General features: G+C 39.9%; 1 protein-coding gene across 7 annotated transcripts in view; it reads left to right on the top strand.

Annotated features, from left to right (window-relative positions):
• Window positions 1–27,346, top strand: part of TMCC2 (transmembrane and coiled-coil domain family 2) — a 63,984-nt gene that overhangs the window by 16,368 nt on the left and 20,270 nt on the right. For 2 of the 7 annotated variants that reach the window (XM_081323930.1, XM_081323926.1), the window contains exons 1-2: window positions 8,902–9,138; window positions 15,944–16,121. The exons of 1 other annotated variant lie outside the window; for it this stretch is intronic. In XM_081323930.1, the coding sequence (XP_081180056.1) occupies window positions 16,053–16,121 (69 nt within the window). In that variant the 5' untranslated portion in view covers window positions 8,902–9,138; window positions 15,944–16,052. Of the gene's footprint in view, window positions 1–1,830; window positions 2,031–8,901; window positions 9,139–9,428; window positions 9,711–10,995; window positions 11,041–15,943; window positions 16,122–27,346 lie in introns of those variants that run through there. 4 more of the 7 variants (XM_081323928.1, XM_081323925.1, XM_081323927.1 and 1 more) reach the window with 4 other exon arrangements.

The following is a 27,346-nucleotide window of genomic DNA, read 5'->3' as shown; positions in this document are numbered from 1 at the left end:
GTGTGTGTGTGTGTGTGTGTGTAAAGGTAAAGGTTCCCCCGCACATGCGTGCTAGTCATTTCCAACTCTAGGGGCTGGAACGCTGTTACCTTCCCACCGTAGTGGTCCCTATTTTTCTACTTGCATTTTTACATGCTTTCAAATTGCTAGGTTGGCAGAAGCTGGGATGAGTAACAGGCGCTCACATTCTTTGGCATTAAATGGCAATGTGACTCTGAATAATACTTCCTTGCAAACCTGAATAGGAGGGTGAATTCATGTTCTACGTTTTGTTGTACAATGATATCTGCTTGGCTATTCTACCACTAGAATGCTGCATTCTTAGAACTTTCAACAGCTATTCTTATCCTTCACTTGTTACGTGGACATGCTTTTTTCATAAAGAATCAGGTACACTGATGACATTATACCAATTATACTGTATACTGATGGCATTATACAAATACTTGTATGACCAATTACAGGAGGCTCTGTACACAGTTACTCATGCTTTGGTAACCTCCTACAGTATATGGATTACTGCTATGCACTCTGCATGGAGCTGCCTTTGAAAAACATCTGAAAGTTGCAATTAGTCCAGAATGCAGCAGCATGAGCAACTATGGGCATCTTTTGATTTGCTGATGTGATACCTTTGCTTCACATACTGCACTGGCTTTCAGTAGGTTTCTGGGTGCTTGTCACTAATTAAGTCCTGCAGACTTGAATGGAATGAGCCAGGCTATTTGAGAGACTGCCTCTTTCCATTTGCCTCTATCCACCCCATCAAGAAAGGCATACTGTCAAATCCTGTCAAATAAAAGAATGCCATTTCACAGGACTCAGGAAGCATGCCTTTTCTATCATGAAATCTGCCCTTTAGATCCTCTTGCCTCCTGAGGTCAAATTGGCCTGAACTCTGCTAGCTCAGTTCAGAAAGCACTTAAGACCTGGCTGTTGTTCCATAGGGTCAAACGGGGGTCAGGAGAGTGATGGAGCCTCATGGTTTGTTTTGTCCTGCAGGTATTACTCTTCTATTACTTTGTCGTTCTTTTGTTTTGATTTTGGGGAGGGTTTTTTTGGGGGGGGGGGTATTGTTATTTACATTGTTGTTTCTAAACTTTGTTCTCCACCCGGAGTTGCTTCAATGAGGTTGGCACCCATATAAATTGAATAACTTAAATAATAAATTATGTTTTTATGTCTGGGCTTTTAAATTAGAAAATGTTTGTTACATCTTTTTACTAGAACAGCTGTTAAAGCAGCCTTTCTACAGTAATAATATTAAGAATCTATTCATACACAGGTCACATATTATGAGATTAAGACCCACAGCTTATTGACTGACGCTTTTCAGGATTTTTGCCTCATATATGGTTGCAGTTATATGTGTGTGTTGAAAATATATGAAGATTTTAACATCAATAGATTTTCAGTGAGAGAAGTTGTGCAGCATTTCTGTCTGATGCCAGCAGATGATGCTGCAGCCTGTAAGAAGAATTTGTACAGTTGTGAGGAATAAAGATTTCTCCATACTGAGATCAAACCAATACCAGATAATTGAACCATCTGTCTCATCCAGGGAGGATTTCAGTGCTCAAATCTCAGCGATGGAATTAGGAATGCTCCAAAGAGGGGCATTTCCATTATTTCACTAATCTCTTCTTTGATGACCTGCCAGACTTTCTTGGAAAAGAGTGACAGAGGGAATTACCAAGACAGAATCATCCATTTCACTGGACAGTCATAGGGGGAGGAGGAAGGGATGGAAATAATTGGAATTCACTCTCGGGCCTTAACCTTCACTGCCTGTCAGTCAGGCGACAGTATCTGGATTAATGCTGAATGAAGGCACTCTCCATGTAGATTTGGAAGAGCCTGCATGGCTGAAGCAGCATTTTTCCTTTCCACCCTTCACCTACACAAGACGGGACTGCGGCATGCTGTGGCCCCAGGCTGCACTGATCTGTAATGCTACAGGAGAGAGGGGCAGAAGGTCATCCACTGGGATTGAGCAGTCTACATGATTCCACGAGATGGTTCATGCCCAGGTGAGCATTCTTTCTGGATGTCCATTCGGTACTCCAGGATAAATTCCTGGAAATAGCTTGTTCTGGCTTTAAAATGTGGATGCTTGGAGGAGGAGCAGCAGGAAAGAGAAAGCAGTAGAGCAGAGGATTAAAAAGTGGAACAAAGAAATAACTGGTGTTTACTGATTCAAAATTTAATTGAAAATGCAGGATAAGAGGCTTGTAGAATCAAGAGGGGTAGACGTTTGCTATTTGTATTGTTAATATCATTTTCATCATCATTATTATCATGTGTATTAGATTCCTCTACGAGCAGTGTTTGTTCTATAACGTACAGATATGGAGACAGAAGAAGAGCAGACAAGGCAGCAGATTAACTATGCTGTGATTTTCAGCCCACCGAGAGAGTGGGAAGAGGGATGTTTGGTTATACTGAGAATGTAGGATGATTTGCACCTGTGATGAAGCATGCTGGCTGTCCTTTCGTGTGGTGGAGGAGGCAGAGCAGCTGTCCTGATCTATTAACAGTATTTGCCTCATTGCAGCAGGAGAGCTATGGCTTCGTGTTCTAGATTGCTTCCTTTTTTTTAACTTTCCTTTGTTTCTATTCAAAGACAGCTCAAATGGTTCTCATCAGGCAAAGGTGGTCCAAAGTTTTAATACAATGTTTCTGGTTTTTTATAATCAATTGTGTTGTCCCAGAAAGCTCTTGAATTCATTGACCAGAGTTTTAAGGACTAAAAGTGCAAATGGTAACCATGACCAATGAAAGTCATATGGTGTTAAATTTAATTTAATAATTGAATTTAATAATTTAATTTGTATACCGCCCTTCTCCCGAAGGACTCAGGGCGGTGAACAGGGCAATACATAATAAAAAACCAGGATACAAAAATTAAAAAGTAATTAAACTACAATGCCCGTAATAAATTAATACATATTAAAAGTTAAAACCGATTATAAAACCCAGCCCCAACCCATCAGACCAGGCCAGCTTGTTCAAAAAGAAAGGTTTTGAGATCGCACCGAAAGGAGAGAAGGTCGGGGGCCGTCCGGAGCTCAACCGGCAAGCGGTTCCAAAGGTCTGGCGCGCCCACAGAGAACGCTCTCCCCCTGGGGGCCACCAATCGCTCTCCCCCTGGGGGGCACCAATCGACATGCATAACCCAGCATTCTGTCTAAGACAGGAGCTACCTATAGAACCATGAGAAATTTAACCGAAGGTACAGAAGTTTACAACGATCATCCTGGTTGATTTTCTATAGCATTTTAAAAATCAACAGTTTATTACGTGGTTCAATTTCAGCAGCCATGTGTGTAATTCACTGATGTTGGTGGTTGACCTTTATAATCTTTGTAGCCAGTGCTATTATAGTATTTCACAACTAAATTACAAAAATGTTTATCAAGGTACTATGTCTATTTTTCCTCTCTGAATTTGGATTTAAATCAGAGACATTTTGAGTTCCTCGGTAACCTCATTCACAGTCTTTGATCATCTGATATTATTCTCAGTAGTTCTTTTAATTCCTGTTTGATAGGTGTCTGTTAAAGTAGAAGTACTAGGACTACTTTCAGTTGGCATTCAACCAAAATATCACTTCAAAGAAAGAAAGAAGTTTTAATTAGCTTCCATCCACCCTCATCTCAATTCTAGCCAATATTGACTTTCTATTTCTGTCAAGAAAATAAAAACTACCTTAGACTTCCTAAATGCTGTGTTGCACAGATGCATTGGATGCTTTGAATTCCATCCAGCATTGTTAATAGATGATGACAAATGGAAGCTACCAAGTTTGGAATATGAGACTACTGATCTGTCTAGATCAGAATTGTGTATCACAGTTGAACTTGGTGGTCACAAATTTCAGACAAAAATCTCTCCCAGCTCTATTTGGAGATGTAAGGACTGAACTGGGAACTTTTGTTAGTTACCGTAACCATAATTCTGTGGCCCTCCCCCAAGTATTGGGAATAGTTATCTGTGGAGCCTGTCATAAGGAGGTGAACTTTGCCTAGCTCTGTGTTCACATCTTCCACAAAACCATCAATGAAACCATGAAGCTACTTAAATCTATTTCAGTGTACCTTTAAATGCAAGGTTAAGGACAATGAATTTTAGGGCAGAAGACTCTAAGGAACTTTATAGTTAAAAAAAAGATAAGCCTAGTTTATATTTCATGCATCAGGATATGAAAAATGAAGTGTATTGCATATTTGTTTGTGCACTGATACTATATGTGAGGATAAAAGCTTGAACATTGAGGCTTTCAATAACTTTCATTAGCTTGTTAACTATTTTGCTATATCTCCTAAGAATACTACTTTACTGTAGTCTTTCTATTCTGTTCATAAATTCTAAAATTAGCTGAAATATATTGAGGTATTATGTTTCAATATATTTCACTCAATTATACTGGCAAAGTTTCTTTTTCTCCAAAATTGCTATTTTCAGATCATAATGGAACATCCTTGGAGGTTAAAATGGCCTGTTATTACTTTGTCCTCACTTTGAGCTATGGTTACAAATGTGTCGTTCTTTTGCACAAAGTCTGGCCTGTTTATCTTATGTAGTATCTAGAGAACTCACTTGTAAATGATGGGCTATATCACACTAGAGGCAGAGATCTGCCAGTGTGGTAAGTAGATACTTATAAAAGCTTGGATAAATAATTTGATTTCTTTTTCTAAAAGGAGGTGAGTTCTATAGTGTAGATTAGTTATCTTAGCAAAGTTCTGATGAAATTGGGGCTAAGCTTGTAAGCCGCCCTGAGTCTTCGGAGAAGGGCGGGATATAAATGGAATTAAAATAAAAAAAAGGGATGCTGATTCAATAGCTAAGTAATTCACTTGAGAGCCTATAATATGATATTTGGATTTGTGCAATATATAGACTGTAAGGTACACTTTACATCCAATCCTTTAGGAATGACATCATGTCATAGCAATCACCCCATAATTTCCTGTCAGCACAATAAATAGATCTGGGATAAGTTGTAACTTATCAAATGAGGACAATCCAAGCTCAACTCTTCACATTCTTCCTAGAATGATTGTCCCAAAATAATAGTAATGAGGACAGGCTTCATGTTGCTTCAGTGATGATTGGGTAATGTTATGAGAAATTTATAAGAAATTTATAAGTCACTACTGAGGAATTGAATAGGTGGAACAGCTGGCATAGATGAAGTCATTGAGAAATAATATATTAGATTATTGGTCTACTCAGGGTAAGGATGTTAAACCTGAGGAAACAGCTAACTTTATTTCATTATGTGGTCAAGAAGCAAAAGTATAGAGAAATTGAAGCTTGTTACTTTGATAATTCTAACCAATCCTTCATATTCTATATGTGTCTGTTTCAGATTTCTTTATAACTTTGGACTCTAAAACAGTCTTTTTATTATAATCTACCTCTTTTTGGTTGTCTCTAGTAACCAGCCTTCAAGGTCTCCTCTTACGTTTTTCTCTAATCCACAATACTTCCCCAAGGAATGATTTCTTATCCTTAAATTCAAAATCATATATTTTGAATACATTTTAAAATAAACTTATAATTATTTCAAAATCTTATTTCCAGTCAACCTGGCCCCATAGTAGTTTAGAACTTTTGAAAATCAGTGTTCTAATCAACTTTGCTGTTTATTTCCAAATCTAAAAAGTTTTCTTTAGCTTCTTAAATTTACTCTTCTTTTGCTGAGAGTTGAAGAAAAAATCTCTTGTTCTTCTAAAAGTTCTTGGTATCTAAAAAGCAATTTACAAGCCATTTTTTCCAGTAAAAGTGATGAAGAGAGGGGAAGTGGGTGTGTGCCTTTGAAGGTTCCAAAGTGTGACTTGGACAAAGCTGATCATCCTAGCACCCAGACCCTTAAAATCTGCCAGAAACCCCTGTTTTATGGTCTCATTGTGGAGAGGGTCTTTAAAGAGCACTTTAAAGAGGATCAGGATCCCAAGTTGTCTCCTTAACCCTGACAGGAATTTGGGGAGCCAGTTCATTCACTGAAGTGTCTTCAGTCTTCCATTGTTTCCCTAGGTGTTCTATCTATCCATCTGTCTGTCTATCTGTCCATCCATCCATCCATCCATCCAGTACACCCGAATAAGTGTATAACAAAACAATGAATTGTGATTTAACATTGAAAAATATTACTAGATCTAATCTAATGCATTTGTCATAAAAAAAAACTCTCCTGAAAGCTCACTAGTAACATCATGCCTATATTCTTGATTAGTTCTTTATTTAGAAAACTCATTCAGATGAAACTTGCCTCTAACACAATTGGTGTATCTGTTTTTAAACTGGATTAGGATCATGATGCCTGTGAAGTAGCATTCTTCCCAGAGATGGGAAGATATTTCATCCATTGGTAGGATTCAGCCATTTCTCACCACTTCCGCAGAACCAGTGGTTAATTTTTAGTCGCCCCGGCCCAGACTGGACTTCTGGCATCCACAGAGAGAACCGGTTGTTCACATATTTGAATCCCACCACTGATTTCATCCCTATTTAATGTAGGGATTGAGTCCTCCTAGGCTGCTATTTCAATTTTATAAATAGCAATGTAAATATATAAAACATTTAGTTGCATTTATCTAATTTAGACCTAAAATAGGTTTAGTTTATTTTTCTCTGCAGCTGGGTTTAACTTTGGTTCTCTTGCTGGTAAAATGTGATTCTAACAAAAATGGCAACAGCACCTGTGCTTTACTCTCTTCCTTTTTTCAATTTTCTTTAAAAGTTCTTTAGATACTAAAGTCATAATCGATCCAGTTTCAAAGATCCAATCAACTTCAGAATAGTTTGAAGCCTGTATTACCTGATGGCAATGGACCACATTTAAAACAGCACTTCAGTATGAACACCTTCAAAATTACCTTATGGTGTGGAAAAAGTAGATTGATTTTTCATCTCCAGCTTCTCTAAAGAATGTTCCATCAATTATAAAGTGATGGCTATCCATCCAGCTATGAAATGCAATCACATTGCCTCTAGGGCAGACATGTCAAACACAAGGCCCGGGGGCCAGATCCGGCCCACTAAGTGGTTTCATGCGGCCCGCAAAGCCATCCTGGAAACAGTGAGGGAACGTCCCCCACTGCCTTGGCCCTGGCCCAGAGACCCTCCTTCTGCCAGAGACCCTCAGATCTGTCCCACTCCTGCCCAGGCCCCCATAGGCACCCTTGATGCAAACGATGTAGAGCTGGCCATGCCCACCCAGTAGGCCATACGCACTCTAGCCACGCCCACCCAGTAGGCCACGCCCACCCTGGCCATACCCACCCGGCCCCTTGAGGGCAACCGCAATGCTGATGCGGCCCTCAGTGAAATTGAGCTTGACACCCCTGCTCTAGGGTGAAAACATGGCATTTTATTTTAGACAGCAGGGGGAAGCATGAGCAGGTTTAAGCCAACCAAGTCTATTTATGAAATCCTGTTTACCAAGTCTATTTATGAAGCCCTTTTTACCATTTATGCAGTCTATTTACCAAATCATTTTATGAAGAAAAATAGAAATAGAAATCCATTTTTGCTTCTTTCCCCCCTTTTTTGTATTTGCTTTCTTTTCCTTTTCCTTTGTAAAATTTAATGATAAAAATGATTATTTGTTTATTGGGTAACCTAATCTTAAAGATAACCATCTTGAGTTCATAAGTGTTTTTGGACTTCCATTACAAACAGTTCTGAAAATAGAAGTCTGAGAGTTATGATCATTTTATACAGTGTTCTACAAGTGCCTCATCTGACTGACCTTGACTGGTCTTAAAAAATAAGCAGGGTTGAGTCTGGTTAATACCAGGATGAGAGTCCTCAGGGAATATAAAGAACACAAGGTAGAAGTTGAGGCATGTCCAGCAAGAAGGCAGAGGAAAATCACATCCATACATACAGGAAAGTGCATGGATATCTCTATAGAGTTGCAACAGGTTGAACTAGAATTGATAGACTTGACCTTTTTATAGCTGAAAAAGACTCCTAATGGATTTTTTTTTAAGATCAGCAATGTCATCTAGGCTTGCAGTCCAAAAGACATAAGAAAAAGGAAACAGATTGGAAAAAAGGAAGAAGAACAAAAAGCAAGGATATACTAGTTATTTGTTATAATTTTATTATCATAACCAGCTAGAAAAGAGGAGCCAAAAATCTGTGCTTCCAGTAAGGTTTTTATTCTATCTCTTCTCTTATCTGGCCTTTCTAAAGTACTTGAAAATTGAAATCTTCTGTGGAATTCTGTGGGCTTCTTTATGACTTACATTGCCAAATTGCCTTCTGTAATGTATTATCATGTTCCTTTGCTAGACTAGATCTCAGTTCTTTCCTCTTGATTGCACTATAAAGAATACTGACTTGAAATAGAGGTCATTTTAATAGTACTTACTTAATACTGAAAAATGTTAGGAAACAAAAGTGGTATTTTCGTTCCGTGACTTTGTTCCATATCCATCTGGAAGATTTCATAGAACTGGGTTTCTGAAAAACTGACAGAGTCCTGGTTCTATAACCTTTGCCCTACTAAATTGAAAAGAAATAGAACCATAGCCTGTGTCCTAATTTCTTGAAGATATAATATGATAGGCCACAATATGCTCATGTGCTGAAATAGAAACTCGTCCCATAGGTTTTCAGTGACTGGGTAGTTCTCATCCTTGAAAATCCTGGGATGCCTCAAATGAACCGTCTGAGCTGCAGACAAGAAGTGGTTGCTGTAGAAGGACTGACAATGCTTGTCATTTCTGACAAGGCATTTTCTCATTGGTAGGGATTTGGGTGCAACTGTGGCTCGTTCCTTCATGCCAGCTGACTTCTAGCTGTATTAGGTTTCAGGGTTCTGCCTCTTCATACCCTTTTAAAGATTGGGTTACTAAGAACTTGTCAGAGTTGACAACTGTCCAGGAATGAAAAATGGCTCAGAGAGCTGAAACATTTGGACTCTTTTGAGAGGCACTATTCACAAACCATGCAGGAATCAGAGCAAACGAATTAAATTAGGAGAGTATTTTCAGACAAGAAGAAGAATGGTGGAGGCAAAAGACATTCCTTGGGAGACATTTTGAAGAGCAAAAATACCCTGGCCTAGCACTCCATGATATTGGACTAAGGACAGTGGAGAATTTCACAGCATTTCCAAGTGTATCCTTTATATTATACAGCACTATAGCTTGAAAATAGAAACCTTCTGTTCTTTTCCAAAGCAACGGAATTTAAGGAGTTCTAGATTGGAATTGTGCTAGATTGTGGTTTTGTGTGCAGATCTTATCTATATATGATTTTTATTAGTACATTTGCTGTTTGCTTCTGTTTTTTTTCCAAATATCTATACATTAAGGACACATATATGAAAGTCACAAAAATATTTTTGTATATCTTCAACAGTTCTCATTGAATTTTTCTATGCCTCAAACTTCTCAACCATTAAATAGAATAAACTTTGTATTTTAAAAAAAGCTAAGTTTAAGGACGCCTTTGCTTCTACCTACCAGATTAGAACAGGTTAGTTAATTTCATACAGTGTAAACTTACTTCTGAGTGGTGACTCAAGAATAGCAATGTTGTATAGGGATTAAAATAAAACACTGTATTTCTAGCCAATTGTATGCTGTATTATTTCAGGTCTATTGTTTTTGACGATGGCTGTAGTTCCCCAGAATGAAACCTTTGTTTGCAGAGTTCACAGAGTTCAGAATTCAGGGGATGAAATCATGGTAATATGAGCTCTCTTGCTACTTTTCTTAGTGCTAAAATGAGAGGAGATCTTTGATCCCATAACCTAGACTTGCTGGCTCGCAAGAAAGCAAACGAGAAACCGGCAGTGTTTCATGATACTAGTTTCTTTCTCTGTAAAAGGAAGTAGTTCATTTTAAACTTATGGACAATGCAAACCGTGTATTTGTATTTTATAATAATATTAATTATAGCAATATTTTTTCTATATATAACTTTACTGCAATCATTGCACGATCAGTAAAAAGATATACAGTATCTTTCTTGTCTACGAATAAGCCTTTAAATGAATGTCACAGTTTTCCTCCCCAGATTATCTGTTCCAAGTCATTTTGGAATAATCAAGAAAAGAATGTTTATATTTTATAATAAAAATAGCAAAGGTTTTCAGAGAATACAGTAGCTCAGTTGCTAGCAGTAGCATAAGGCTGAAATCACTGCAGATGACAGCCCCTGAAAAAATTCTGGGAAACAAAGAGATAGCTTTTGTTCAGGTATGCTAGTGGCTACCTTGGGTGTGAGAATCAGAGATCAAGGTTATTTTAAAATATAAATACAGAATTTGCAACATCAAATATAGCCAAAATTATCTAAATAGTTTCTTCATAATTTGATAACAGCTATAATCAAGGATATTTTTTCCTATCATAATCCTCATTAGGAGAAAATAACCTGGCTGTGATTAAAAAATCATCATCATCATCATTATTATTATTATTACATTAATAATCATTTACAAAGTAGAATGAATAATGCAATATATTCAGGGGAAAATACGGAACTAGAATATCCTTAAATTTTATAAGCAAAATAATCTTTTTCCATCTACTCCTTAGAGGAATCAAATGTAAGTGAGGGGAGAACCAGGGATAAATAATAAATTAAAAACTGGATACTTAATTGTTAGTGATTAATTGTGCTGTACACAAGAAAATAACCACAATGACATGTTTATGATTCATTTCTCCAGTTCAAGAGTTTGCTTAAATTAGTATATGGCAAAAACCTGAGATTTTAGTTGTAAATGTCCTTCATCTGTCTTTAGCAGGTATACTTGTGATCATATTTATCTAATGGCTTCTTAATAAATATCAAAAAGTGCTTTACCAAAAAGTGAAAGAAATACAACAGGGAGAAATTAATTAATAAAAATATTTATCCGCTAACCTTCCTTTTATTATCTTACAATTAAGATGAATAGAAGCAGATTTAGTTAAACCCCTTTTGCATGTAAGTTGATAAAATTCTCTTTATTTTTTCTTCCAGAGTCTGGAAGTACCACAAATGATTTATAATAGTATTCATGGAGAGGTGAGCAAATAACAGTGTGAACTAGTAAAAGGATGGCAAAGCTTGTTAAAATAAAACAGCTGAGTTTCTGTTTGGGGGCTGTTGTTGTTGCTATTGTTATCATTATTATTAGTCTCCAAGTCAGTTTTGGACTTTTGATGATTGCCTGGACTACCGTATTTTCCGGTGTATAAGATGACTTTTTAACCCATGAAAATCTTCTCAAAAGTTGGGGGGTCGTCTTATACGCCCAGTCGTCTTATACACCGGAAAATAGTACATAAATCAATCGAGCGCCCCCATTCTTGCAAAGCAACTTCAAGCCTCCTTAGTCCAGTCCCCCCTCCAATGTGACTCTCCCTTCCCACCCCCAAGAGCCCCTAAGCCCCTTCCTCTCCCCCTTGCAAACGCCAGACCCCGGGAGCTCTTGCGTTTATTCCAAAGGGTGGGTGGAAGGAAAAGCCCCTTTCAGCTCCGGCGTGTCGACGAGCCCAGGAAGGCACGCCCTCCCCTCTCACTGTGGAGGAAGCAGGGCAGGCTGGCGTCGGGCGGGAGCTGGCAGGGCAGTCCTGTGCATGCACGTGCTCCCCGGCTGCTAAGGAGTCCTCGGGGAGCCGTGGCAGGCGCCTCACGCCTTTCCCTCTCGAGGCGGCACCGGCGGAGCCGTCCGGTGTCGGGCGGGAGCCGGCAGGGCAGTCCTGCGCACGCGCGCGCTCCCCGGCTGCTAAGGAGTGCTCGGGGAGCCGTGGCAGGCGCCTCACACCCTTCCCTCTCGAGGCGGCACTGGCGGAGCCGTCCAGCGTTGGGCGGGAACCGGCAGGGCTTTGCACCATCTGCATCAGACGGGTCTGAATCGGGCTTGTGTCGGACACTTGGCAACTGGCATGTAAGTATTTTCCGGCATATAAGACGAAAAATCTTGAAAATCTTCTCAAAAGTCGGGGGTTGTCTTATACGGCTGGAAAATATGGTAGTCCCTGCAGTTTCTTGGCAAGATTTTTCAGAAGTGATTTGCCATTGCCTGCTTCCAAAGGCTGAGAGAGAATGACTGGCACAAAGTCACCCACCTGACTTTGTACCCACTGCAGGACTAAAATTCTCAATCTCCCAGTTCCTAGCTTGATTCTTAACTGCTACACCAAACTGGTTCTCTATATCTCCTGTATGGGATATAAGAAACAAGATAATCTTGTAAAGAATAGTTATAATAAGGTGACATAAACTGGAATAACTTTGCTTTAATCCATATCAAATATGGTAAAGAAGGTGGCAGAGAGATCCAAATTTGAAGGGCACATACAAAACACCTGTCCTCAAATCAAGGGCATTTTTTTTGAGTGCAGAAAGTACAGTAAAGATACAACTTTTCTTAGAATTTCCAACATGTGCTACATCTGTGTCCACATATACTCCAACTCATATCACCTTCAGATTTTGATCTTTGCGCAATCCTACTGTGTTTTTAAATTCCAGTTATCTGAGAGGGGACAGCTGAAAATGTTTGGACTAATTTATTAGGATATTTTAAATATGAAAATTATAAGATAAACTTTCCCTGGAACTGAACTGAACTTTAAATGGAGAGTCCCGTATTGTTTTCTTAACAACAATTACAGATATAAATCGCCATTTCTTTTTTCCAGGACTTTGGAAGGGGGAGGGGTAGCAGGGGGATAATTTCCCCTATTCTACAGTTTAGTCTCTCATTTAAGGACTGGCCACACCTAACTTGGTTTAAGTTTTTGAAATTCAGTCCAAGTGGTGAACTGCTTGTCCTTTGTGTGTTATTCAATTTCAACTAAATGTGATGACACCTGTTTCTTTTATGCCCTTCCTACATTAAGTGCCATTAATTTTAGCCTTAAGATAATGTATTTTCTTTTTTCTAACATAACAGAGGAGAAACCCAAGGAAAATACAGGAAGTCCTCAACTTAACAGCCATTCATTTAATGATCATTTGAATTTACAACGGCACTGAAAAAAGTGAATTATGACCATTTTTCACACTTGCACCCATTGCAGCATCCCCAGCATTTGAATTAAAATTTGAACACATGGCAACTGTCATGTTTTTATGATGGTTGCTGTGTCCCAGGGTCATGTGATCACCTTTTGCAACCTTCTCACGAACAAGGTCAATGGGGAAGCCAGATTTGGTAACAACTGTGTTATTCATTTAAAAGCTGCAGTGATTCACTTAAGAACTACAGCAAGAATGGTCATAAAATGGGGCAAAACTCATTTAACAACTGTCTTGCTTAGCAACAGGAATTTTGGGCTCAATTGTGGTCGTAAGTCGAGGACTACCTATAATGAAAGTCAAGGCTGAAGCAAACAATTAGATTTTGTTGACATGTTGAACAATTACCTTTGTCAATGAAGGGGAATATACATGTCTCAGGATAATGTGGCAGGTCCCGGTGACCAACCCAGATTGGATCTTTCAGTTAACTTTGTGGTTATTTGAAGAATTCTGTTTTGGAATTTAATAAGATTCAAAGAAAAATCAGAAGCCAATAGTGTATTGCTTTGGAATTTTTGTTCTTATTATAGAGGCATCTCTTTACTGTGATGAATAGTGGGGGTTTTTTTAAGTTCTTTACCCTGAAAGCGTATTTGAAATGACTACACTAGGGCTATTATTCTAAACACATCTTTATTTTCAGTAGTAATCTTTCATCTTAGAATTGCAGCAGGGTGACATGGTTTCAGTGTTGAAAACAGTTGTAAATAGGAGTAAATAAAGATAATTTCTCCATGTATTCTATTGCTCTATGGTTCCATAAAAATTGACAATCTCAGTTTAGTCTGATTGGTCACAGCAAGGCAAGGTTGAAGTAGTCTAAGCTTCTCTGATCCCACAATTCAAATATGTGACAGTTCCATTGCTGATAATGGGAACTGGAAAGGCTCCGCTGTGCAGAGTGAAACTTGGTTTCTGATATGAAATAATAATTTCATGAACTCCCAGTTGTGTGTTGTGGCGCCAAACCACAGGAAGCTGTCTAGCATTGCCTTCAATTAACTGAGATGATAAGAAGTGAAGGCAGATAAAAAGGAATGTAGACAGATAAACATTTCAAGCTATTGCATTTATCGGGTAATCTAACTTTCTTCAAAGTGAGCGGTGGTGATTTGCCAGCAGGTCCAAGCATGAATTATCATCTATATGGGACTGGACTATACACAAACAGTGATGGTGAAGCTTCTGGAATTTCCTATCATGAAGAACAAAATAGCTTCCCCTAAACCCCAACAAAAGAGCAATACATCCTGATGATTGTTGAGTGATCTGAGTTTGAAAACTAGCAGGAACCAGTGATTAGTAGTTTAAACAAAAAAGTCTATGGTGATGAATGACACGCTAAAATTTGCTTATCCACTTGGCCTTGCCCAGAAAATCAATGTTTTTAATACTAAATTTCTATTATATTTGCACATATAAAACAAACTAATACAAAACCAAGTGTGAATTGATTGTAGTTTAAAATTAGAATGATGGTGGCTTTCTTCCACCTACCCTTATTAATAATATTTTGCACTATAATAATTTTGACATGTTCAGTTAGGAGGAAGTGTATTGCATAACAGCATGAAAAGGAAGTTTCTATTTCAGTAAGAGAAATGAAGAACTAAGAAAGTAATTAAAATACTGTTTACAAGCTTTCTTTTTTCTTTTTCTTGGAAAAACTTTTGAGTTGAACGTCTGCTTTCTGTATTGGAACCTTACATTTTGAGGATACTTCATCAAGAGAATCATTCTCAAAATAAGCATGAATTAGAGAAGATTAAAAGGAAATATTTATTAATCCATATATATTGAAACGCATGCCTGCTCCCTTTTTTGGAGGTACTGCTTATTGATCGAAAGGTTGGTTCTTAATAAAAAGTGTATTTGGGTGTCAGGATGCACACATCTCCCTACCTGAATAGCCTCCAAGACATTGATCTATATTCTAGATATTGCTCAAAATTATAATTTTGCATCTCATTGGGGGAAAATAGCATTTTCATAATGATAATAATAGGTAGCAATTTGAATGCTGAGAATGTACTTCTCTGAGGCTATTGACAATGGAATTTATTTTTTAAAAAAATTAATGTATTCTCGGAATATATTGTATGGTCATACAATGTATGTTAACCAAAAACAGTTATTACACATATGATAGTCAGAGTTTGTTTCTTCAACTTGATTGCTAGTGTGCAAAAAGCATTTCAGTTTGTATATGATCATGTCTCTTTGGTTATCCCTGGTATACAAAGAAACTTTGAAAGCTACCGTAATTCTAGGAGCCTATGTTCATATAAATCTTTGACTGAGACTATTATTACCTGCATGGATTCTTAGTAAGTTATTTGAAAAGTTCTTCAGACTATACTTTTATTAGGATGATTGTTGAGTTCAATGTTACTTCAGATAAACAATTTGATTATCAGTAATGCAAGAACCAGATCATCCACTACAGACAAAAGTTTAAATATTCTAAAGCCAGAATATTTTGTTCAAATAATTGCATTTAACAGAGATCCCCATGCTACCGTATCTTTGTAGTGATTGCCATAAATAAATAAATGGATTAATTTATTTTATGAATTCTTCTCTTGAAAGACGATCCAAATTCAGACCTAAGTTGTGATGATGTTTGTCCTCTGAATGCACTTGAGAGAAAAGAGACAGGGCGTAGACTAAATAGAAGGAACAAGGGGCCCCTGTGCCTCCTGAGATTGTATGTTCTTTTTGGCTTTGAGTTCATGCTGCTCTCCTCCGTATTAGCCAGAGCTTATTGTACTGGCTGCTGATTCAGAGCCTGAGCTTCTAGAGAGAGGCTCACCTCACATGCCTTCCTTTTCTTTTATGAAATGCTTTGCATACTCCCAGCAAAATGTAGCTTTTTAGTCCTTAACTCAGTTTATGTCAGGAGGCTGGTCTCATACCCCATGCAGTTTGTTGACAGAAAATTTGGTACTTGATGAGGAGTTTCCCTCTGCAACAATTACGCCACCAGTTTATAAGTAAAGCTTCTCCTCATGCCACATTCCTCTGATTCCTGTGCTGAGAAAAAGATACTGCTGCTCCACTCTTTCCTTGGAGTCTTTGTAAGTACAACCTTCTTCCTTCTGCCTGGGTAAGGCAAAGTGTTTCTTGGGCATGAACTCTTCCAAAGGAGAAGCATAATTTGAGTCATCTCTAAATAGAAGGGGGAAGCAGGTGAGAAAATAAGACTTGGTAAGGTTATGTGGTCCCATGATGAGTGAGGAGCCATGTTTGGGAAACAGCACCATGAGGGACCATAATAAAATTCATCAAAGTTATGGTCTTGGATGCAAGGATGTCATTTTCTATGTTTTGGCAAAGAAGCAAACTTGTTGTGCCCCTGCATGACCTTATTTTCCTTATCTTATTAAAAAATGTGGACTTCTTTCCCAAAGTTTATTAACGCATACTTTGCCAGCCTTATTCAATGCATGGAAGTTCCTGTCTTTTGTGTGATTATACATTCTGTAACATTTGGTTACTGACTTATTAAATGGCCCCAAAGGCTATCTGCTTAATTTCCTTCCTTCCTTCCTTCCTTCCTTCCTTCCTTCCTTCCTTCCTTCCTTCCTTCCTTCCTTCCTTCCTTCCTTCCTTCCTCCCTCCCTCCCTCCCTCCCTCCCTCTCTCCCTCCCTCGTCATATTGTAGATTGAGGCATAGTATAACAAGTATATATTCTGTATATTAATGTAGTGACAATGAGTATATGCTTTGAAAGATCCAAGAATGACTGTTAACATGTACTGTACATAGTGTATATTCATGCGGCTGTTATGAACTGGTAGTGTTCTTAATATTCATTATTCTTCTGAATTGGATCATAGACAACAATACAGCAAAACAGGAGGCATAAGCCCCCAGCCCTACCTCTCAAAAAAACCCCTTCCACAACTTGTTTCTGATTTAGGGTGAAAAATAATTTTTGGTTATATGTTGAATAGTTGGTGTTTGGAAACCCTAGTTGATTTAGGCAGATCTGCATTTGTCCCAGCATGAAGATGCTCTAGCTGCTATTTGGAGATGGTAGAAATGGATTATAACAACACCAGTCCATCTTTGATCTGCACTCTCTATTCAGGTTTCTGATTTTGCTTCAAAAGTCGTATTTTCTATTCTTGAATCACTGTGGTCCATGTTTATGCATCATTCTCTCTTTTGCAAATACCTCTGTTCTGGGTTCTTGTGCTTCTCATTCCCTTGCCAGTCTCTACTGTTTACCTTCAACCAACCACTTTGTGGTTGCTGGTTCAAAGCTGTCATGAAAGGCTGGACTTTAGTTTTGTGATTGTTTACAGGCTCAGTAGAGGAAAGGGGAATGGCTGGCATTCCCTCTCCCTCTCTTTTAATTGCTGAAATTTGAGAAGAATCCTATTTAGTTTGTCCTTTGGCCCAAGTGACAAGAGGCCTAAAAGAGTTGAATTTTTAATCACAGAAGGGAAAGCGGTTGAGGCTTTCTTTCTTGGGATGGATGGGAAGAGAAAACACACAGGGGAGTCCACCAAATAAGACCCATGGTGTAATCGGGGTCCAGCAGAACACAGCCAGTCGGTCCGAGCCTGACCGAACACAGTTAAGATCCTTTTCTAGATCTTATCTTGTGGCAATGGACGTGGCAAAGCGTGCTTACTTCACCACCCTCATTGTGTCCGCAGATAACCGCCCGGCTGCCCTGTTTAGGGTGGCCCGCTCCCTTTTAAATCAAGGGACGGGAGAGGACCCCTTACAAGAACGGGCCGAGGAATTTAGTAAATATCTGGTGGACAAAATTGCTCAGATTCGGGCTGGTCTGGACTCTGACTGGGCAGTATCTGACGAGAGGAAAACGATGAGTTTGGCCGAGAACATTTGGGAAGAGTTTGATCCTGTGACTCCGGATGAAGTGGACAGGATCATGGGGAAATTAAGTGCCGCCACGTGTTTGTTGGACCCGTGTCCCTCCTGGCTGGTCTATGCCTCTCGGGAGGTTACATGAGGCTGGATCCTAGCAGTTATCAATGCCTCACTGAGTGAAGGGTACTTCCCTGCTGCCTTGAAAGAGGCGGTGGTAAAGCCCCTTCTTAAGAAACCTGCATTGGATCCAGCTATTTTAAATAACTTTCATCCTGTCTCCAACCTTCGCTTTCTTGCGAAGGTTGTTGAGAGCATGGTGGCACGGCAGCTCCCTTTGGTCCTGGAGGAAACTGAATATCTGGATCCGTACCAATCGGGTTTCAGGCTCGGGTATAGCACGGAGACGGCATTGGTCGCGCTGGTGAATGATCTCTGGCGGGCCCGAGATAGGGGTTATTCCTCTGTCCTGGTCCTATTAGATCTCTCAGCAGCTTTTGATACCATCGACCACGGTATCTTGCTGCGTCGTCTTGAGGGGTTGGGAGTGGGAGGCACCGTTTTGCGGTGGTTCTTCTCCTACCTCTCGGGCCATTCGCAGACAGTGTTGGCAGGGGGGCAGAGGTCAACCCCTAGGCCCCTTAGTTGTGGGGTGCCTCAGGGATCGGTACTCTCACCTCTCCTGTTCAACATCTATATGAAGCCGCTGGGAGAGATCATCCGTGGCTTCGGGGTGAGGTATCATCAATATGCTGATGATACCCAGCTTTTCATCTCCACCCCGAACCAACCCAGTGATGTCCTCGATGTGATGTCCCGTTGCCTGGAAGCGGTACAGATTTGGATGGGAAAGAACAGGCTTCGGCTCAACCCGGCCAAGACTGAGTGGCTTTACGTACCGGCATCTCGTTTAGTCCAAGAGGTTCCATCTTTGGTTATAGGAGGAGAGATGTTACCTCCCGTTCATAGAGCACGCAATCTAGGTGTCCTCCTGGATTCACGACTCAGTTTTGAAGATCATATTGGAGTCATGGCTAGGGGGGCATTTGCCCAGATTTGCCTGGTACGCCAGTTGCGCCCCTTTCTGGACCGAGATGCCCTACGCACAGTCACCCACACACTCGTTACCCCCCGTATAGATTACTGCAATGCTCTCTACATGGGGCTGCCCTTGAAGACCACCCGGAGGCTTCAGCTGGTGCAGAGTGCAGCTGCACGTGTAGTGATGGGAGCACCCCAATAGTCCCATATTACACCCCTCCTGCGTGAGCTGCATTGGTTACTGGTTGCCCTCCGGGTGAGATTTAAGGTGCTGGTACTTACCTTTAAAGCCCTACATGGCTTAGGCCCGGGATACTTGCAGGACCATCTGCTGCCGGGAATGATTTCCCATCGCCCAGTACGTTCACACAGAGAAGGCCTCCTCAGGATACCGTCGGCTAGATAATGTCGGCTGGCGACCCCCAGGGGAAGGGCCTTCTCTGTGGGAGCGCCAGCCCTATGGAACCAACTTCCCCCTGAGCTTCGGATGGCCCCAGATCTCCAGTCCTTTCGCCGCGGCCTCAAAACACTCCTTTTCCACCTGGCTGACCTGGACTGACAGGGATTTTAATTATGTTTTTAATTTTTAACTCTAATTTTTAATTTATTTTACCATATTTTCCGGCGTATAAGATGACCCGGCGTATAAGACGACCCCCTACTTTTCGTGTTAAATTATAGGGTTTGGGCTAATAACTCAATATTTCACTTCCTGGCACACAATCTGCATATTAACAACTCGTTTAGCGTTAGTACCCTTTTTTTATAAGTGCCACGATGTTGCTAAAATAAAAGAGGTAAACTTCGTGACCCTCCCAGCCCGTGCATAAAACAGAAATGAAAAGGCTTAAGCCTTTCCATTCCCAAATACCAAGGTTTCCCCCGTGTTTTGCGCGGTTAAACAAACGGCATTTGCATATTAATGTTTCTCCACGGAGCACAAAATTCACCTGAATTAAGGAAAGTGGGGAGCTAAAGAATCTGGGGCTACAGGGAATACCTCTGGCACGACAGGCAACCCTGGGAAACACAAGGACTGTAGCGGCACCCTCAGTTCGCACAATCCGATCCAGAAAGCGCCCGGAGCCTCCTCCATTACTTCTAACACAACATCTCCACGTCCCGCCCGCCTTGCCTTTTAAACCCCGCCCCCTTTTCCCCTGTAACGTTTCCCTGCTCCGCCTGCTCTGTGATTTGCCCAGCTTTGCTCCTTCCTCGCCAAATGGGCGCCTCGCCTTCTTTCCTCTGAGCTCTCTCGCTTGGTGCGCTGCTGCTCTCAGTTCCACACTCTGTGACTGGGCAAGCGATTCTTCTGGTTGGCGCGGGTCAGGCGGTGCTTCGGCGGGAGCAAAGGTGCTCCCTTCCTACTGTTGAGCGGCACGCCTCTGGGGACCGCCTGCCCATCCTCTCGTCGGGGACCTGACAGCCAGCATTGGAAGTGCCAGCATGGCCAGTCCTAGAGAGAGCAATGGCGGCGGCTGCAACAGCCACCCCATGATCTGACAAGAGTTTGCCTTCCATCACCCGTTCGCTGTTGGCCGCTTAACCACGGGTCACCATCGCCTACCTCCATTCACCCAGCGATCCCACTATCCAGCAGAAAAGATCAGAGAGGTGAATAGTATTTTCCGGCGTATAAGACGACTCGGCGTATAAGATGACGCGCCCAACTTTTGAGAAGATTTTCATGGGTTAAAAAGTCGTCTTATACGCCGGAAAATACGGTAATTTTAATTTTAATTTATTGTACAGGGGCCTTTAATTTTAATTTTTATTTTAACTTCTGTATTTATTGTATGTTATTGTTGTTAGCCGCCCTGAGTCCTTCGGGAGATAGGGCGGCATATAAGTCCCAATAATCAATCAATAAATAAATAAATTATGACCAAAGTGAAGGAAGAAATTAAAATCCAGAAAGAGATTTCTTAATGAAGCTTTACTTGCAGCTGATTTACATATAGGAGTCAAGTATCTGAGAGCTTCCATTAGTATCTGGTATTTTTCCTTTGAGGGGAAAAAAGATGTTAGGGAAAATATTAAACTATCCTTTATAGTTTATTTTAAGAAAAAGTATACATAATCTGATTTGCTTAGAGTCATGCCTTGCATATTAAATGTTAAAGTGTGATTTATTCATACATTTAAATGTGTTCTGATTTGGCCATACATTTTCAATTAAAAGAATCTAATTATAATAAGCAGAGTTCTTAGAATTCAATGGAATTCAATACAACTGGGAGGGGGACTTCATTGCTTTGTATGTTCCTTGAGCACTAAGAGAGATAACATTCTTGTTTGTAGCCAATAGAAATAAACAGACTGCTGTCCAGTTGTCTGGCAAATTAGCAGAAGGACATGTCTGTTTCTGCAAAAGTGAACAAGACAGCACCCATGCAAGGAAACCACTGGCTGCTTCCTTCTGTTGTGAAAAAGTGCCGCTAAGGTGTCAGAGTTCATAGGAAGTTCAATAATCTTGTATATAAATGCCTGCCTTGTGATCAGAGATCATTTGGGGAGGAGCAAAAGTTTCAATATCTGAATATCATTCTTGGCTATTTTACACATGGTGCTATAAGAAAACATTTTATCTTCTATTTTCCCCCCCTCTTCTTTGAAGAAAAGACAGGACTTGGAATGGAAATAGGGAATAGTGGTTCTTTTTTTAAATTTTTTTCCTTTTCCTTCTCCAGGGATTTCAAAACTTTGTCTCTCTGTACCTCTAAATACATATCATGAGCAAAGCATTCAGAAGGGGCACTTTGCAAAGTACATTGGCATGAGTGCAGAAACATTCTTCAGAAAGTTCACTGTAGACGATTTGAAGGCTTTCCCCAGTTGTCCCTGTTTGTCTCAATGAATCTATATATGTGTGCATAAAATGTTTCTGATGGAACTAGTGAAGGAGGTATGGATGCAGACAGCGCGGGAAAATCTTTGAAGTCTGGTGGGAGGGCTGAGGGTTGAAATAATTTTATACCACCTTAGGAATGTTTTTAAATTGCAGTAACAGTTTAATTTATAGCCCTTTTTTCATTGCCTCTTGTTTTCCTTCTATTTACAAAAAAAATACTAACATGAGAAAGGAGGTAGAATAATTGCATAATGACTTGTGGTTTGATGGTCATACTATGTACTTCATTTGGGAGTGCTCTGAGCCTGACTTTGATTGAGGGAAATCAGAAAAGAAACTAAGAAACCAAAGAGAAAGGTTATGCAGATGATGCGTATTTATCTTTCCTAAGTTGAAAAATGCATATATTTAAAGAGTAGAACTGATTTGAAGCCCTCGGTAGCATTAAGCATTAGCAACAGCATTAGCGGCTGATGCAGTTACAGCTATGGACTAAATGCAGAGGCCTACAGAGAGTGAGCATCCTTAATCCCAAGCAGCCATTTTTCTGTTGCCTTAAAGTCATTCTGTCCTGTCCTTTTTGTTCTCTGATTATAGATATCTTATTTCTTTGTTTGATTTATATATTGCCAAAATCATACATTTCATGCATAGTCTGATATCAGTTTGATTTATCATTGAACTCTGATAATACAATCCATTAATTTGGATGCATGGAATTTCAACTCTGAATTTCTTTTGAAGTTGAAAAGTTAGGGCTGTCTCTTCAGACAGAGTACTAAAGTACTCTCTAAAAATGATTATTATGTAGTAAAATTGTTTTATACACATAGGGTTCTCATTTCTTTTCTCCCCTGCAGTTTCAGGCAGGAAATAGATGCTGCCTGAAGGAATACTGCTCTGAAGGAATATGTCAGTATGACATTAAATATAACTTGGTTTCCAAAAGATCAATGAGAATTCTCTCTGAAATTGTCAAGGGCAACACTGTCCTGATCTAGGTAAGAAATAAGCTGCCTTGCAGAGCAGATGCTGCTTTGACGCATTTATTTATATCCCAGCTTTAAACATTTTTATAAATAACTCGAGACAAAGAACATACTTAATAACAGAATAACAGAGCAAAATGACAGAATTGGAAGGGACTTTGGAGGTCTTCTAGTCCAACCCCCTGCTCAAACAGGAATATTATTTCAGAATGGTTGTCCAATCTCTTCTGAAAAACCTCCATTGTTGGAGCACCCACAGCATCTGGGAGGCAGGTTGTTCCACTGATTAATTGTTCTCATTGTCAGGAAATTTGTCCTTCTAGGTTGGTTCTCTCCTTGATTAGCTTCTATCCACTGCTTCTTGTCCTGCCTTCAGGTGCTTCAGAGAACAGAATGATATTCCTTCCTCCTATTTTACCTATAGCAACAACCCTACGAAGGTTCCCCCTTCCAAACCTGCTGTCTCCCGTGTGATAGATACTGTCATGGAAAGGGGGGAGCTGAAATGCAAGAGGGTACCAGATTGCTTAGAGACAGAATCGATCTGAAGATTCAGCCATGTGTTTCTGCAAGTTGGCATCTTTTACTTCTGAGCTTCCTGCCTTGTGGCAATGGAACTCTGTGGCTCTATCATTTTTATTGGGCGGGGGGGTTGCAATTTCATAAAAACACTTCCATTTTTGAGTATAATGCTGCAATTGTCCTAATGTCAGTATTACTCATTCCATTTTATTTTAATCACACTATTTTGGTGTGAGTCTGCATTGCAGTGGCAATGGTTGCAGTAGAAGTTTTACATTTGTGTTTCATTCTTTCAGACTATGAGTGGATCATCTTTTTCTTCCCACATGATCAAAGGAGCCCAGTGGCTTTCTATTAAAAATAATAGAGAATTTCCTTGAACAATTATCCAGCCTTCTTCTCATGCACAATAATGAAAATTTTGCTAATCTTCTCACAAGTTTATTATATAGGCATTTCAAGTTTATTAGAGCTATGGCATGACTTCATTGCTTTTGACACCAACACAGATCTTTTATTGCAGAGCACAGTTCTTTGGGGGGGGGGGGAGAGTTTGCTGCAAATTTGACTCAAAATCAGGAACTGGGTTTGCAAGAAATACATTCAATGTAAATGAGTTTAGGAAATGATCCTAAAGCAGAGGTCCCCAACCTTTTGGGCACCAGGGACTGGTTCCATGGAAAAAGGTTTTTCCATGGACCGGAGAGTGCTTGGTTTTGTGTGCTGCCTGCATCCCATGGATAGGGCTTTGCTTGTTTGTGTGGACTGGTTGCTGGCATGCTGCAGCCCAGTACCGGTCCATGGACTGGGGGCTAGGGACCCCTGTCCTAAAGGGTTGAAGGCTCAGCATGATCTACAGCTACCAGAGATTATCACTTTCCATTCTGCTGGAAATTACCATCTGTTGAAAAATGACAAGTTTGTTTTTACTTCTTTCTAACCCATCACAGGGTCTCTCGACCTATAATGGGCTGTTGAGAGGGCTTCATCTTATTACACAATTTCAACTGCACACATTACTTGGAATGTGCTGATCCTCTAACTGATACAGTCAGTGTAACAGATAGGACAAGACTGATGGGGGGGGGAGGATCATGTTTTAAGAGTCAAAATATATCAGTCATCCCTGAAAGGAATGCATTTGGATTCCTGGTTTCAGATGGGCTTGATTTCATAAAATGTTTGTTTTAATGAACTGTTTAACAAAACACTTAAAGTTTTGTATTAATGAGCTACAAGCTGAGTATTATATCCCAGAATTCATTCGAATTTGTATGGTTATCTGCTAGTCTCTGGCTGGTCTGCTTTCTATTTCTATTTTGAACTTTAATAATACATTATCCTTTTAATTTCTCCCTAGTAGCTGCCTTGGAAGTGTGTAGATGATGCATAAAAACTGGACCAACAATTTTAATAAACAATTTTTTTCCATGGAATTAGTATAAACTTTTAGTGACTATCTGGACAAATCCCTGCAGTTTTCTTGGCAAGATTTTTCAGAAGTGGTTTGCCATCGTTTCCTTCCTAGGGCTGTAAGACAGTGTTTGGCTCAAGTCATCCAAATGATTTTGTGCTGAAAGTGGGATTAGAATTCATGATTTTCCAGTTTCTAGGCTGATGCTAGACACCAAACTGGCTCTCATAATCTTTAATTATCATAACTGTCGACATGGTTTTTTTATTTAGAAGTAAATAGGACTAATATTCCTTTGGTAAAAATGTTAACCATTGCAAGGTTACGTAGCCATGGAAACCTATGCTACTGGAATTAATTTTAGCTATATGTGTGTAATGAAACAATACTATTTCGGCACTGAGAAATCATGCTGCAGTAGAAACACAACTCATTACAAAGTTGCTCTTTTATCTCACTATCCCTGTGCTGATTTGCGGGTCACATTTTTACAAGTATGTGCATGGTCCTTATCTTTATAGGATCTCTATGAAGCTAATTTATAAATGTTCTATGGAGAAAAAGTCAAGGTGGACCAGACAATTTCCCAGCATACATTGTTCCCTGTTTTTACCCATACATTCCCACCTTTTTAGAATGCATTTATGCAAATATTTTGTTTTTGATTGAACACAGAAAATCAAATAAGCTACATGTTTAGACTGGATTTGCCATTTTTATCCACCTATTTAATCCTTTCCAACGACCTGGAATAGGGAGATGTTTTTTTGACAACAATAATAAAGTATCTGTTAGGTATCATGGGAAAACTGTTAATTGACTGTATGGACAAGTTTGTGCAGAGGCATTTCTAAAAGCCCCTAGAATTGTTAATAATATTTCTTTCCCACTGTCAGTTAGGAGTAATGAGGATTCTTATCACCTTATAGGATCAAGGTAGTTAAACCTTGCAATTTTTATCACTTTTGGATTAAATTAATATTTACAATATAACAAAATTAATCTCTCATCCAAACTGAAGTGTTCTGCAGCTTCAAAACTTGTGATGTTTAAAAATAGAGGCACTACCCTAATGCATATGTGCATACAACATAGATGCAATTGCTGATCCACTCATCCTTCTCTAAAAAATTGCCATCGGTCGTGATACTGAATGGGGATGACAAGAGTTGTACTCCAATATAGCTGGAAGACTCAGATTGGGGAAAATGGAAATACCCATTCTTCTCTTGTGCAGGTTTTTCCCCCCAATTTTGCTCTTCAAAAGTTTAAGTTTAAGTTTAAGTTTATTATATTTGTATACCGCCCTTCTCCCGAAGGACTCAGGGCGGTGAACAGGGCACATATAAAATACACAGTACAAAAGTTAAAAGAGAATTAAATAGAAGCCCGAGCTAAAACAATAAATAATAGTATAAAAAAAACCCACAATAAAAACCCCAACACATCCCCCATCAGGCCAGGCCGGCTTGTTCAAATAAATAGGTCTTCAGATCGCGTCGGAAGGAGCAAAGGTCAGGCGCCGTCCGGAGCTCAACCGGCAGCTGATTCCATAAGTCCGGGGCGCCCACAGAGAAGGCCCTCCCCCTGGGGGCCGCCAGACAACATTCTCTGACCGGTGGCACCCTGAGGAGGCCCTCTCTGTGGGAACGCACAGGGCGGAGGGAAGTTGACGCCGGCAGCAGGTGATCCCTGAGGTACTCCGGACCCATGCTATGTAGGGCCTTGAAAACCATTACCAGAACCTTGAATCTCACCCGGAAGACAACTGGGAGCCAATGCAGCTCGCGGAGCAGAGGTGTAACATTATATTATAGTTATATTATATTATATAACTATATATATTATAACTATAAGTTATATTATAATGTGATTCTTCCTTTGAACAGCTTTTTCTCTCCAAACTCTCCTCATAAAATGTACTTTTCCATGTTCTCCATGCCCTCCTGGGAAAGAAAAAAAATTCAAAGGAAACCTTGAATGCTTTGTCTCCCTGCTTTATCAGAGAATGAAGGCATGCTGGGGATCTCTCAGTTGTTACCTAGCAACCCTATCTATGATACACCAATATCCTTTCCTTGTGCTTTCCCCCCCCCACGCCCCCTTAAAATTGCTGTAAGCTTCTCCCTTTCAGTTTCACTGTTTTCATTTTTCAGATCCTGTCAGAACTGACAGAACTATAGTTGTCCATAATTCCTTCCCTTCCCTCCAAGTATTGCTGCCATCTGTTATTCTGCCCACTATTACCTGTCCGGCAGAACCTATATTTGCTCCAAAATTGATACGATGTAGATGAATTATTTGGATTTACTCAGTGAAAAAAATTACCTCAGTTAATGTATTTTTTTTTCAACCAAATGACTTACCAATTAATTGCAAAACTTTTTGTTTCAGGTAACTCCGCATCAAGCAAGATGATTAAAAGTATAGACTGGGGGGGGAAACCTGGGAAGGAAATATGACAGATAGTTGAGCCATGCCTGTATCGGGTCTCATTTCTGACAGAGTGCCATGGTCCATGGAAATAAATAGAAAAGCCTTTGCTGCCATCTTCCCTTGTGCTCTTTCCAATCAGCACTGAAGGCTGTGACTTCTCAGAGTTTCAGTGTTAGGATTCTAAGACACAATCTCTGTACAGAGTG

The sequence above is a fragment of the Vipera berus genome (genome assembly GCF_964194415.1).
Source record: "Vipera berus genome assembly, chromosome: 3".
Taxonomy (NCBI): domain Eukaryota; kingdom Metazoa; phylum Chordata; class Lepidosauria; order Squamata; family Viperidae; genus Vipera; species Vipera berus.
The sequence above is the reverse complement of the archived record's forward strand: the minus strand, read 5'-3'. Positions and strand labels throughout refer to the sequence as shown.